The following is a 13,320-nucleotide window of genomic DNA, read 5'->3' as shown; positions in this document are numbered from 1 at the left end:
AGATTTTTGATTCTTAGCTGAAAAAAATAAGGCATTCCAAAGATATCCCAACCACCAAATTAATATAATCTTCGCGCGCTTCTGAGCGCGAAAGGAAGTAGACAAAATGGATCCATCAGTAGGGAGATTTGGAGAGTGACATGATCTTCCAAGGATCTTGCTCTGATGAGGGAATTGGATTGAGAGAAGAAAAAGAAAAAGAAATTCTAATCCACCCACCAAGACCCAAGTTAAAAAAATTGAGGAAGACCTTGACAGCCCTGTTCCATTTGGCAAAGGTGAACAATTTCAATCATGCCTAACTGTTTCCTTAGGACAGAAAGCTTTGGCATCCACATTTCAATCTAAGCTGAAAGATGGTAGTTTGCCTAGTGGAGTTAGTTGCATTTGCCATGGTCCCCAACCTAGTGCACATGAACGCGAAAACGATAGCAGGATCGAGTACAAACATGTTGTAAACCAAGTACCAGATTCAGATGGACCCATAAACTTCATCTAAGAATTGATAACTCTTGAATTTTACGCAAGTTAAAAGAGATAAGAAAACATACAGTGATGATCAGTTACAGTGGTGTCTCAATCAGTAGGAAAGCACCCACTGATGCTTGTCTAAATTAGAGGCCTACAGTGGATAATGACATGCAACCTTCCATGCCCTTTTAGACTTATCTGGGTACCTACAGACAACAAAAGCATTTAGGTTAGTATATACTCTAAAGATTCACCAGAAGTTTTATAACAGAATGTAAATGGAGTTGTTATAAGATATGCCATCTTATGATGGAAGGAATCTATCCACTTTGGAACACAATTCTTATTCATTTTCTTCCCCTTTGTGTGTGAACTGTAAAGCTTCAGCATCTAGGATTTCCAGACTTTTTTTTTTTTTTTTTTTGCTGATTGATCCTTGTCAAACCCAAATTTTTGCCAACCTGGTCAGTTTGATGCCATTCTGCCTACTTTGCCAGCTCTGGAGCACTGCTTAGTTTGGTGGTAGGAGAATAAAGAATGTAGTCAATGGGAGATAGATTTTCTAAGCTTAGTTGGCTTAGGCTCTGTATCCATTGAAGAGAAGAGGTTAGATACTGTGAAGCTTGTTGAATCCAGCTCAAATAGGAAGAATTGAACTGTACAAAAGCTCAGGATTTTTCACACTTGATAAAAGAATTTTTTAAGAAATGAGACTTATATGTCCTCATACAGCTGTTTATCCACTCATTGAAAGTACTCTATAAGCAGATTAAGGTTTCAAATTTCTTCCACAATTATTACACAAGAGACGTGAAGAAAGGAATAATTGTGATAAACAGCAGGGAAAACATATTCCTCAATCAATGAGTAGTAATATTCTCATTCGAACACAAAAGATAGCTATAGCTCAAGATAAGATTCCGCTATTCGACCCTCATCATCGATAAGATTCCACTATTCGACCTTCATCGTCACCATGTTACAATCTTACATATGGTGTTGAAGTAATCTTTGCACGAATATCGTGCTCAGACCTAATGGTTGTCAGCTCAAAGCTTCCTGAGCTGTTTCAAACCAACAATGCGGTATATACAACGGCCTTCTGTACTTGGAAATCAAACGATTAATGTTCGATCTTCATGTGAGATGTCGGCATTTGGCCTGCATCAGATATATGAACATTGTGAGAGTTTTGTTTCATTAATTTTCATATTGAAACTTTTGAGCTCCAATTCACCTACCATTAAAGCTCTGAGAGGAGGGGAATCCAGCCTCTTGGCTCTGTCCATAGCCCATCTGGACAACAGTATGAAGATCATCCTCCCAGAAAGTCCCAAGCTGAAAGCACAATATTTTTCACATTATAATGTCATCCTTTTCGGTTCTAAACATCGACATCACTGTGAAATTTGTTACCTGAGAGGAGGCATCTCCAAATCCATCAAGGGAAGGAAGTTGTATGCTCGGACCACGACGCAGAGATGAGTCCACCGGGATGAAGGAGGAGTGCATCTCCATGCCATTAGTCACAACACTCTGGAGAGGGGTCCCCTGAGGTTGTTGAGGAAACGAGAATGGCATTCTTGTGGCCTCTAATTGATAAGCTTGTGGCGGCATAGGCCCACATGCTTGATGCATCTGGAATTGCAAAGAAACCCCAATTTAAGGCAAACAACTTAAAACTAAGTGTTCATGTGGAATTTTGATCAAGAAGAATGCAAAAGACATACGTCTTTGGGGAGGACATTATCCATTTTAAACTCGAGCAGTGGATTCACGGTTGCCAGCTTCATCGACAAGAACTGAAGCCAGAAATTGTAACAAATTAGACACAGATCAAATTAGCTTAGAATCTCATCAAGAAATCAATTTTGATGGTATCTGTACCTCGACTTGCCGCTGCAATGACTGCACATAGTTTATAATCTCATCAAGCATAACTGCTTTGCCTGTTACCTACACAAGAATGATACAGAATGAGACAAGGACTCACCAAAATTAAATGGTATAAGTAGCATTTACGTGAGAAAATGCACTACCTTATTGCAACCAGGGACCAGATCTTGCAAAAATTTCATCCTCTCACTGATCTTTTCTCTTCTCACCTGGCAATCCAAATAAAAGATCATTAAGGAAGGAGAAATTTTTTTTTTAAGTAGCACCAAGGTGGAAAACAATGTCATCTTCTTACCCTTTCGGCAAGGCTATGGCTATCCGTCGCCTGGCCTCTCCTCGCCCTGACATGGATATAGTCCTGCTTCGGGGGCTCGGCCGGCTTGGCATTGTTCTCCTTCCCCTTCTTCTGATTTACTTCGCATTTATTGTCCAAACCACCATTAGTCTCAGTCTCCGGCTCCGCTGTCACATCCTTTTCTGTTCCATTAGCAATTGGTTTACATCTCTTTGCATTTGTATCCTCCTCTGCCATCTGAGATTGTAAAAAAGTTTCCACCTTTTAAATGCATCAAGAGATAACTATAGTTGCAAGAGCAAACTTTAGCGACATGACAAGTACCTTTGTACTGATAGTAATGGAGGAAGGTGAAGGAGTCTCCTTTCCTTTACCCTTAGGAGCCGCCTTCCTCTTCCTTGCGTTGTTCTCGTTGTTAGCTTTAATGGGTGTCTCTCCATTCTCGGGAACCCGATCGGATGCCGAAGATGCCTCTTGCCCGGCGCCGTATTCGCCGGTGGCCTTAAGGGACTGGCTGCTCGAGACCCTCGACAGCTTTTCGGCCTCCGGGAGCCCGAATTGCCCCGGAAGACCAAATTGGCTGCGCCCCCCGAAGCACGATAATCTCGCCGCTCTCTCGGCGAAGCCAGGGTCGGCGGCGAACGGCGGGAGCTGCGCCGGGTGGTGATCCATCATGGAGAGGTTAATCTTGGGAGGGGAATTGAGAGGAGTGCTGTAGCAAGACGTGTTCGTACTGTGGAAACGCGAGGTGGGCGATATCTCGCCGGAGTTGCAGATGCTCCCGAGCCGGCCGATGAGCTCACGAATTACGACGCTGTCGTTGGCGACGCCGGCGGTGGAAGGATTGGAGGAAGGAGACGACACGAGCGAGCTGAGAGCGGACTCAAAATGGTTCCTCTGGTCCATAGACTGCTCCCAGTTGAGGTTGAGAAAGGACTGGTCGGTGCCGGAGACGGAATTCAACTCCGGCGCCATTTGGGCGTTTAAAGATTGCCAGTTTAGAGCAGCTGGGTTATTGAAAAATCTCTCCTGCTCCATGGAAAAGAGGCGACAAGGCCGAGATGGAAGAGACCCAGATGGGGAATTATGGGAACGAGTAAGAGAGGAAGCAAAAAGGTGGGATTTTTCTGAGGGAATTGCACAAATGTTTGACCTTTTACATCTATGAGATTATATATAAAAAGAGGGGTGGTGCCACCGCGATCGACGGCGAGAAGATGCCGGGCCTTGGACGTGAAAACTAGCAGCCTCCCCCTTTACTGCGGGAAAGTTGTTCGGGATTATGCCTCACAGGCTTAATGCAGAGACAGAGAAAGAGAGAGACAAGCAAGGAAAGGCAAGCAGAGGAGAGAAAGGAAGAGAGATTGTTTCAGAGAGAGAGAGAGAGAGAGAGAGTTAACTTTCTTCTTTTCTACTCAGGGCTCTAAAAATGTAGGAGAAGGGACATGGATAAAGCGGGGATTGTGTACATCCACGGTTACATGAACGTACTGTAGCCATACATGGCAGCAGTTGATTGATTGGCTGGAAAAATAATCCAGCCGTTAAAAAGAGTAGTGAAATTTCTTTAGATCCTCTTAAGTGCGGCTATGTTCACGTAATCCTACTTGGATCTCTATAATAATGTTTACCAACTTCTCTTTCCATCTTTAGTATTTAATATATTATTATTTTATATTTGAAATAAAGTGCTGTCTAATTTATTATTTTAGATTTAACGTAAAAATATTATAAATAGACATAGTTTGGTGAAAAGATCCCCTATTCAAATCTAAAAATATCGAAAAAATTTGTTAAAAGTTCCAATCATTTCAATATATTTAAATAAAATAAAATTATAATTAGGATAAAATGAGAAGTTATTTTATAAAAAAAAAACTTTTATTTCAATTTCAATTTCGGTTTTGGTTTCGTTTTGCTCAAAGAATGATAAGTAGTATAATAACAATGATAGGGTAAAATGTTACTCATTTTCTAGTTTAATATAATTACTTGGAAAATATTATTTTTATAATTCTTGATTGAAATATAATTTAATTTAATTTAATTTGTTATAATTTACACGATATAGATAGCATCACAAATAGATATAACAACAGTCAAACGAAAGTTCCTGAAGTTTAAGAGGGTCTCGGCCAATCATTCCCCGTGCGTCTTACATTCACGCCTTCGTTTAACTAGGGTTTGTTCTGCTTGTTATTCACTAAGAAGATTTAATGATCTATATATTAGACTATTGAAGTGGGATCCTTATCGAGCAGTAATTCTAGTTAATTTTCTTATATCTACCCTTCTTATCCTATATCAAAATATTCTTTTAGTATAACATATTCTAAAGCGATGGGTTTAGTATTAAAGAGGGCAAATCGATCGTCTACATCTTAGAATAAAATGGATGAGTTATTCCAAAACTGTTATCCCAACCAAAACATAGAACAACAAAAATATTCGAATCATAATCTTATTCCGCATCAAGCATAAAATTTCAAACAAAAAAAAGAAAACTATTCCAAAGTAGCACACTTATTCTATCTAAACAAATAGCTAGGTTTGTTGTGACCTAACTCAAATACTATTCAAATCCATAGTTGTGCTAATTGTCGTTATCCAATTCATTAGTGCTTCTTTCTTCTTGATAACATGCTAGTGGAAGCTAAACAAAATAAAACTATTCTTATAGGAGGGTAGAGGGGGAGAGGGGGAGAAGGGAGAGGGGAGTGGGTTTCCACCAATCCCTCACCTTTTCTTCCCCTCCTCTTACTCTAAACCTAATTAGTTATTCTTATGTGGGACTCTCACATCTCCTTCCATTTGCCAATTAAACTATTTCTAAGATAATATTTTATGGAAACCAAGGTGAAATATGGGGGTGGGCTTCTCAAGGATTTTTATCTCTTGCAATCATTGGGGTCAAAAGAAAGAGATGGCCTTTTCTAGGGTTTAAAAAAAAAATTCAATGTGGTAACAACTCTAGTTTTTATTTTTATTTTATTATAAAAATATATATATATATTTATTTACGTGTATCGTCAGATATACACTAATGTATTATATTATTATATTCGGAGGGATCTTCTAAACTAGTTCCATAATATTAAATTGGCGTTAAACTAAAGAAGGCTACAGTAGTAATTATGGTTGGATGCATAAGATTAATATATTGGAGTACTCACACTAATAATTAATTTATTGGAAATGGAGGGCTTTATCTATAAATTTGAAAAGGGAAAAAGAAATTGTTGTTATATTTTACATGTACCTTTTTTTGTTCTGGCATGTACTTGTTAGTTATTAATATTAAAGAGGGGATTTAATTGAATAAAGAAAGGATTCCCTTCTGCCCGGGTCAATCATTGCAATTAATTCTTACCCGCCGCTTAAGCCGGACCCGGCCGGGTTCAGATTGTTCCGGTTCGAATCTCAAAAAATGGCCCACAATTCCAGGTGTTATTTCTCATTCGGACCATTTTACCCCTAGAGACTCCTCATTTTCCCCAAGCTAAAGTAGCTGTGTTTGCGCGTGTAGCTAACCTTTTTGCATTACAGGACAAAAACGTGCGTAACGGTGGTCCAATTTAGCAACAACTTTTTGGTTTTTTTTTTCAATTTTATTTACATCCATTAAGTTCAATATTAATTAAAAAAGTATCAAATTAATTGAACTTAGCTTAATTATAAAGGGGGGTAAATTGTAATGCCCTCCATTTCATAACATTTGTTATTTTCATAGATATTTCTCTAAAACCCTTTTTTTCAAATTTTTTTCATTGATTACCTCATAACTAAATAACATTTATTTTTATTTTTTTATCTATTAAATTAATAAGATTTTAATTTATAATTATAAAAATAATATGAAGAGTAACTATACAAAAACTATGGATTTGAAGGACATACTTGGTAATTTTTCTTTTAAAAAATAAGCTGGATTAGCTCGATTTATTCCCTTAAAAGGGGTCAAGACATCTGCAAAAGTTATATTACATAATTCAAGAGAAAAAGAGTCTATTGGCAAAAGAGATGAATAACGCTTTACATTCGGCAACTAACCCTCTAAGACACCATAGACATTTGACGTTATTCTTCAAAATTTAAACTAACTCAAGCGAATCCATCTCAACATTTACACAACTGTGACCCACGACAACCAACAGTCCCAGTCTGAGAGTTTTCCCTTCAGCCCACAGTGCTGACTCACCGATTGTTAACAAACAGTTGCCAACATACGAGTAAATATAAAACTTAGAAATAAGAAACTATTTAAAAAGTATACACACGCAAAAATCTACCATATATATATATATTTTTCAATATTTTAAAAGTGTTATAATGAGAATATTAAATGAGCTCATTTCTAGCTGTAATTCTGACCTAATCCTATGAGTAAATATAGAAATCTTCTTACTTAGATTTTAGAAACTTAATTAGCCTAAAATTGCAAAGGTGTCATCCTTGTAGATCCTTGGGGTCAAATTTACAAGTCGGTGCATCAAAAAGCTACGGCGGCTGAGAAGGCGTGCTAGATTTTCTTTCACGTCCTCCAACGACTTTCTACGCATTAAAGCAAAAAAAGGTCAAAATAAAAATAAAAAATAAAATTCAAGTTTACCATTGACTTTTTTTTCGAAGCTTTACCGTTGACTTTCTTGCGTACTTTCTTGTACCCAAATTAGTCCCTATAAATGAGAAGTTCGCTGGTTTGGTTTTGCTAGTATCAGACTGCAATTTATTGAATAAAATATAGCCGAATCTTATAATTCATGCAACTTCTCTTAATCCGAGATACATCCCTTTTTTTAATCTTATTTTACGGTTTATTTAAAATAGATTTAGAGAAATTAAATATTTAATTGCCTTTAAAAATGGTTTATTTATAGGTAACGTTATACTTGTTTATAATTTGTTTAGAATTAAATTGGTGGACTTTAATAATTATAGGAAAATTTACATATAACACCGTATTTGCATATAACACCGTATCTTTTAATAAAATTATAGTTTACACTCTACTTTTTTACTGTTTGCAAATCGAGCCTTATGATTTAGCATATATTTACAGCTAACACCCTGCCGTTAGATCAGTTAATTAAACTTAGCTAAAATTTTGAATTAAGTTAACTATACTAGAAAATAACAAAAATATCCTCAACCAAGTCATAATAAGGATATTTTAGTCATTTTAGAAATAAAATATTTTTACTCTCACGGTGTTAGTTCAAATCTAACCCAGAGTGTTTTCTGCACATATTTGCTAACACCCTACGGTTAGATTAGTTAATTAAACTTAGCTAAAATTTTGAATTAAGTTAACTATACTAGAAAATTATAAAAATATTCTCAACCAAGTCATAATAAAGTTATTTTAGCTATTTTAAAAACAAAATATTCTTACTTAATAAAATATTCTCACGGTGTTAGTTTAAATCTAACCCAGGATGTTTTCTATACATATTCGCTAAATTAGAATGCTCGATTTAAAAATAGTAAAAATGTATGGTGTAAACTATAATTACATTATAAAGCAGGGCATTATATATAAATTTTTCTATAATATAAAATATAAAAATCACCGTTCTCTACCGACTAGGGCTTTTAGAGCGAGCGAGTTAATACAGTTAGAGATTATATAATCAGTATAATATGAGGAGAGATAATAATAATAATAATTAACTATTACAAAATAAATTTCTAACTCCTTGGTACTTGGACAGACAAAGCTATTAAGTGGCCTAAGAAAAGGATTAATTTATTGGAAATATACTTTTGGTCTGGTAAATAAATTAAACAAATTGTGACCACCTACGGTCAAGATCTAACAACCCTCTTGTTGCTTCTCCATTGTTGACCATCCACCGACCTCTAAATATCAACACACTTCTTAATTCCTCTCTCTCTCTCTCTCTCTCTCTCTCTCTCTCTCTCTCTCTCTCTTTGAGATCTATAAGTGAATAGGATTTTTTTTATAATTTAAATCCTAATTTTTATTGGGCCGTTTTTTTTTAATTTGATCCCTTCTTTTTGCGTTCAATTAATCATATCACTCCCTACTGCGTTATTTTGACTAACTGATTTTATCCTACATCAATTGAATTTGATTAAATTCATCTTCAGAAAAATATTGTCGAAGAAGTTTGTAGATAATTTGAACGACGGTATTTTAGAAGTTAAATAGAAGGGATGAAGGAAGAAATGGAAATTTTTAATAGGAATTTTTATATAATTGTCAATTAACCATAATTTAGATGTAAAAAGACTATTTTGCCTTTGTATAAGCTATTAGAAGTGATGTAAAAGCTATTCAATAATATACCCAATACCAAAGTAGAATATATCTTATTTTATATGACACTCTAAACTTTAAAAAGAGGAGAGGGAGATATTTTAGTTATTTATTTGTGTATATATTAGAAATATTCTATTAAAAATTAACTATAATGATAATTCTAAAAGAGAATTTTGATATTTTAAATAATGTAGCGGCAATTATACAAAAATTATCTTTCTAATATAAGGTAAACTTAGTTGTTCATACTAGAGTATTCCTATTTAGATATCGTTTTCTAAAAGAGATTAGTTAGGTTAAGGTAACCCAAGATGTAATATAACAATAGGATAATTATCTTTCCGCCCCTAAACTATCATTCTTTCCATTAGTAACCTTCGGATTTGTACATAACAACTCCTTAAATTTTTATTTTTAGTATGATCAAGTGAGGCATTCCTGATAGTTCAGGAGTCACTATATACTAAGAAAAAATTCAATGAATTATTCTATAAGAAAGTAATAGCTCAGGAGGCGAAAAGAGAATTATCCCTGCAAAACTTATAGACAGTAAGAGGGGGTGAGCGGAAAGGTGTTAATCATAAATTATAAAAATATAAGGTGTTATTCTGAAGATTATCGTTCAATAAATAATCTCCGCGTCACATATTAAATCGAGTAGCATTCACTGGCTTCCAAGATGCTTCCTTTGAGGTGCATATGCATGCATGTATATCAAAATAACTCTCTTCTCTCTCTCCTCTCCTCTCCTCTCCTCTCTTCTCTATTCTCTCCTCTCTTCTCTTCTCTTCTCTTCTTTCTCTCTTCTCTCCATTGTAGGTGGATAACATGGCATTCAATCATTGAATTATAAAGACCCATGTGTTTGTGCTGCTTTTAATATTCTTTTTCTATGAATAATCTTTTAATATTCTTAGGGAGATAGGATAAGAAGGTACTCAGAGCTTACCTAAGTTTGGTGGACATTTGGCACCTCCTTAATGGCTCAAAACTTTGATAATGGATTATATAAATATATATGGCTGAAATCTTGAAGCAGAAGGTCAAAGTGTGAATGATGAAACCTTTTGTGTCATGGATCACAAGGGCTTTTAAATGATTAGAAAGTGATTTGGTTTGTGAGCTTTTCTTACTTCTATCTATTTTTTCCTTCTTTTTTTCCATCTTAATCCTTTGAAATAGTATCAACTTAGATTATTTGGGATGCTTTTTATTTTTGGATTATTCTTATTTTGTCGTTAGATGCATGTCAGCGTATTGATTATATACACGAGTGTAGTTATATTTAAAATTGAATTTAAATATCTACAATGATTATATCATATGCGATTATTATATTCAAATATGCATGATCGATGTGTGTTAGAGTGCATCAATGATCATATATAATAGAGCACTAAGAGCTCTTTCTAAATAAATTATACTTTTTGTTGTTTACTAATAGAGTCCAAAAAATACCAACTCACACCCTATTATTTGATAGATTAATTTCCGATAAAATAGAGTCACAATAAACCTCTAAAACACTAAAATTAAATATGAAAGATCATATTAGAGGGGTGCGACAAGCGGATTTAGAAAATATAATAATATTATTTAGAATAGATGAAGTATTCTTCTTCTTATTTGTTCCATTTTGTTAGGGTTTTGTTAAATTAAACTTAACATAGAGTGTTGCTTGGTATTTTAATAAGAAATTTAATTTAACGATCACAAGTAATTGCTAGACACTATAGACTATAATAAAAGTCATGGGATTGAATCTCTATAGACATTTGTGTTAAAATTGGTGGATTTTTCACCGGGATCTCTCTCGCTAACTTATAATTAGTCTAAATGCTCATGATCTGAAAAAACTTCAGGCTAGTTTCTAAGCACTCTCTGTTGGTTAGATTTGGCCTGATTAACTGATAATCTTTCTTAGAAGGAGAGAAGAATTTCTCAGAAGATTTGAAGGAGTTAAGGCTGTAGATATGCTCAGGATCTGAATGCATGCAAATGTGAAATATTGTCCTGAAAAAAAAACTGATGCATTGACCACAGCAGGAGATGCAGGTCTCATGTATTTATTCCCAACTTGTCTGTCTCATGTAAAAAAATATATATAAAAAGATCAATCACAATGTTGAAGCCTTTAAGAGATGATTCATAGAAATATTTTATAAAAAAAATACAATATAATACATGCTCAATCTTATATGTTTGAAAAAAAAGAAGTAAACAGATCCTTAATTACCCCTATTATAATAAACGCCATTGTTATCGATAACCAAAATTTGTATCAGAGAATTAGAGTACTGCGGCTAAATTTTATATTTCTATCATAATTTGCGAACTAGTTGATAGGGTTTGCGAACAATTTTTAGACATTATTTTAAATATAATACCTTTTTTTTCTTAAAAGAAAATGTAAATTAAAGGTAATATCTTTTTCTTTTCTTGTGTGTGTATAATATTTTGCAACTCCCTCATTCATTCTGCAGCCATGTCGTATCCAACCAGTGGATCTTTTGTGTTTCCTTGTAGCCAATATATAGACAAGGATCAAGTTGGTTGTGTTGGAGATCAAAAGAACAATTGGGCATCTTTCATCTCTCACTTGCAACCATTGTCATACTTGGTTGCATGGTTGGAGTTTCATCTTCTTAATGTTCAATGTTGACCACCAAAAACATACATACCATATCTACTTCACAATTAGAATATTATATTGGAGAAATCATAGGTTCATGCACTTTTGAAACAACAAGCTTGGTCAATTATATTAGGTTTATATATATATATAGTGTAGACCACCCAAAATTCAATTCAAAGGTAATTTATGCTAGATTTGAAATAGGTTGAATCTATTTGTAGCTCGATCTCAGCTCAAACTAATTAAAATACGTTGGAATTGAGAAAGAAAAAAAAAACTTAATGCTTATGCATAGACTCAAAATAAATTTTAAGCTAGCGCTTGAATGGAACTCCGCTCGATTAGACCACCTAGTAAGATGTATGTAGCTTTATAAAATTGACATCTTTATAAGAAAAAAATTATTATTATAATTAATTTTTAATAGAATGTTTTAATAGATTATTATTAAAGTTAATTAACATATGTAAATGACTAAAAAATAATATCTTTTATAAGTTTAAAGTATAAAATATTTATGAACAATTTTAAACTCATATAAGATAAGATATATTTTGTTGTATTATGATATTAGGTATAATATCTCATAACTTTTAAATTATTTTTTATAATTTATAGAAGGATAGAATAGTCTATTTATATTTAAATTATGTTTTAATAACGACTAACTAGATTTAACTAATAATATTGTAAAATAACACAATAGTTTTGATGGCAATTATGATATTTTAAAGAATGCAGTGTCAATTACGATATTTTAAATCTATAAAAATTCTAAGAAAATTAGAGAGAGGTTCTTTACTAGAAGCATATTGTACTGGATTTTATTACAGTTTAAAATGGATATCAGATGATTCCTCTATGGGTTTTTGGCCAACCCAATCTGTTCTAATTTTTTTTATCAAAATAAACTACCTCCTCAAATTTATTACCAAATAGAATCTAACTTACTGTGGCCCAAATAAAAACGTTGAACTGATCATCATTTTTTCCGTAAACAAAAATATTGCTCAGAGTTTTTATCTGGTTCTAAAAAGCAGAACTGATCATCGTTTTATGTATATAAATCTTTTTAATTTAGTCTTTCAACGATTAAGATAAAAAAATATTTGATAATAAAAATATTAAATTTATTAACATTTTTATTAGAAATACAGTGAATTAGATACTATTTGATAATAGGTTTGAATGACAGTCTATTTCAATAGAAGTAAATTTGGTCAAAAACTCTTCCGGCACCGTCTCTCTCTCTCTATATATAAATAAACTTGTTATCAAATGACCAAATAGAGTCTTACTTACCGTGTCTCTAATAAAAATGTTGAACTAATCATCGTTTTTTTCGTAAGCAAAAATATCGCCCAGCAATTTTATCTAGTTCTAAAACGCAGAACTAATCATCATTTTATATATATAAATCTTTTTAATTTAGTCTTTCAGTAGTTAAGGTAAAAAAAAAATATTCGACAATAAAAATATTAAATTTATTAACATTTTTATTGAAATTACACTGAATTAAACACTATTTGGTGATAAGTTTGAGTTAACTTCTACATGGGTAAAAAATAATTTGGTGAAAAACTCCTCTCTCTCTCTCTCTCTCTCTCTCTATATATATATATATAGATAGATATATAAACTTGTTATCAAGTGACCAATGCAATGCAGGCACAAATAGTAGCACACTGTTTTGTTTCCCTGTCCATTTCTCTTTGTCTTTCCTCCTTGTTCTTTTATCTT

General features: G+C 33.5%; 1 protein-coding gene across 1 annotated transcript; it reads right to left on the bottom strand.

The window, feature by feature from the left end:
• Nucleotides 1-1,232: 1,232 nt before the first annotated feature.
• LOC140758460 (transcription factor bHLH62-like) lies at nt 1,233-4,063 on the bottom strand. The gene is made up of 8 exons (XM_073094640.1): nt 2,987-4,063; nt 2,663-2,899; nt 2,511-2,576; nt 2,359-2,427; nt 2,202-2,273; nt 1,888-2,109; nt 1,713-1,809; nt 1,233-1,632 (listed from the first exon to the last, which is right to left on the bottom strand). Exons 1-8 carry the CDS (start codon nt 3,698-3,700, stop codon nt 1,595-1,597), a joined length of 1,515 nt encoding a protein of 504 aa, XP_072950741.1. The 5' UTR covers nt 3,701-4,063; the 3' UTR covers nt 1,233-1,594.
• Nucleotides 4,064-13,320: the final 9,257 nt, after the last annotated feature.

Source organism: Typha angustifolia, chromosome 3, assembly GCF_048772165.1.
Source record: "Typha angustifolia cultivar Huaian chromosome 3, ASM4877216v1, whole genome shotgun sequence".
Lineage (NCBI taxonomy): Eukaryota > Viridiplantae > Streptophyta > Magnoliopsida > Poales > Typhaceae > Typha > Typha angustifolia.
This window is presented reverse-complemented; position numbering and strand designations above follow the sequence as displayed.

What these genes read in the sequence shown, in the direction of transcription:
- LOC140758460 (XM_073094640.1), bottom strand. Translation starts at nt 3,700, where the DNA reads ATGGAGCAGGAGAGATTTTTCAATAACCCAGCTGCTCTAAACTGGCAA. An exon ending in GCCATAGCCTTGCCGAAAGG is followed by an intron (nt 2,577 to 2,662) that starts GTAAGAAGATGA and finishes TTGGATTGCCAG; the next exon opens with GTGAGAAGAGAAAAGATCAG. An exon ending in TTGGAGATGCCTCCTCTCAG is followed by an intron (nt 1,810 to 1,887) that starts GTAACAAATTTC and finishes TTGTGCTTTCAG; the next exon opens with CTTGGGACTTTCTGGGAGGA.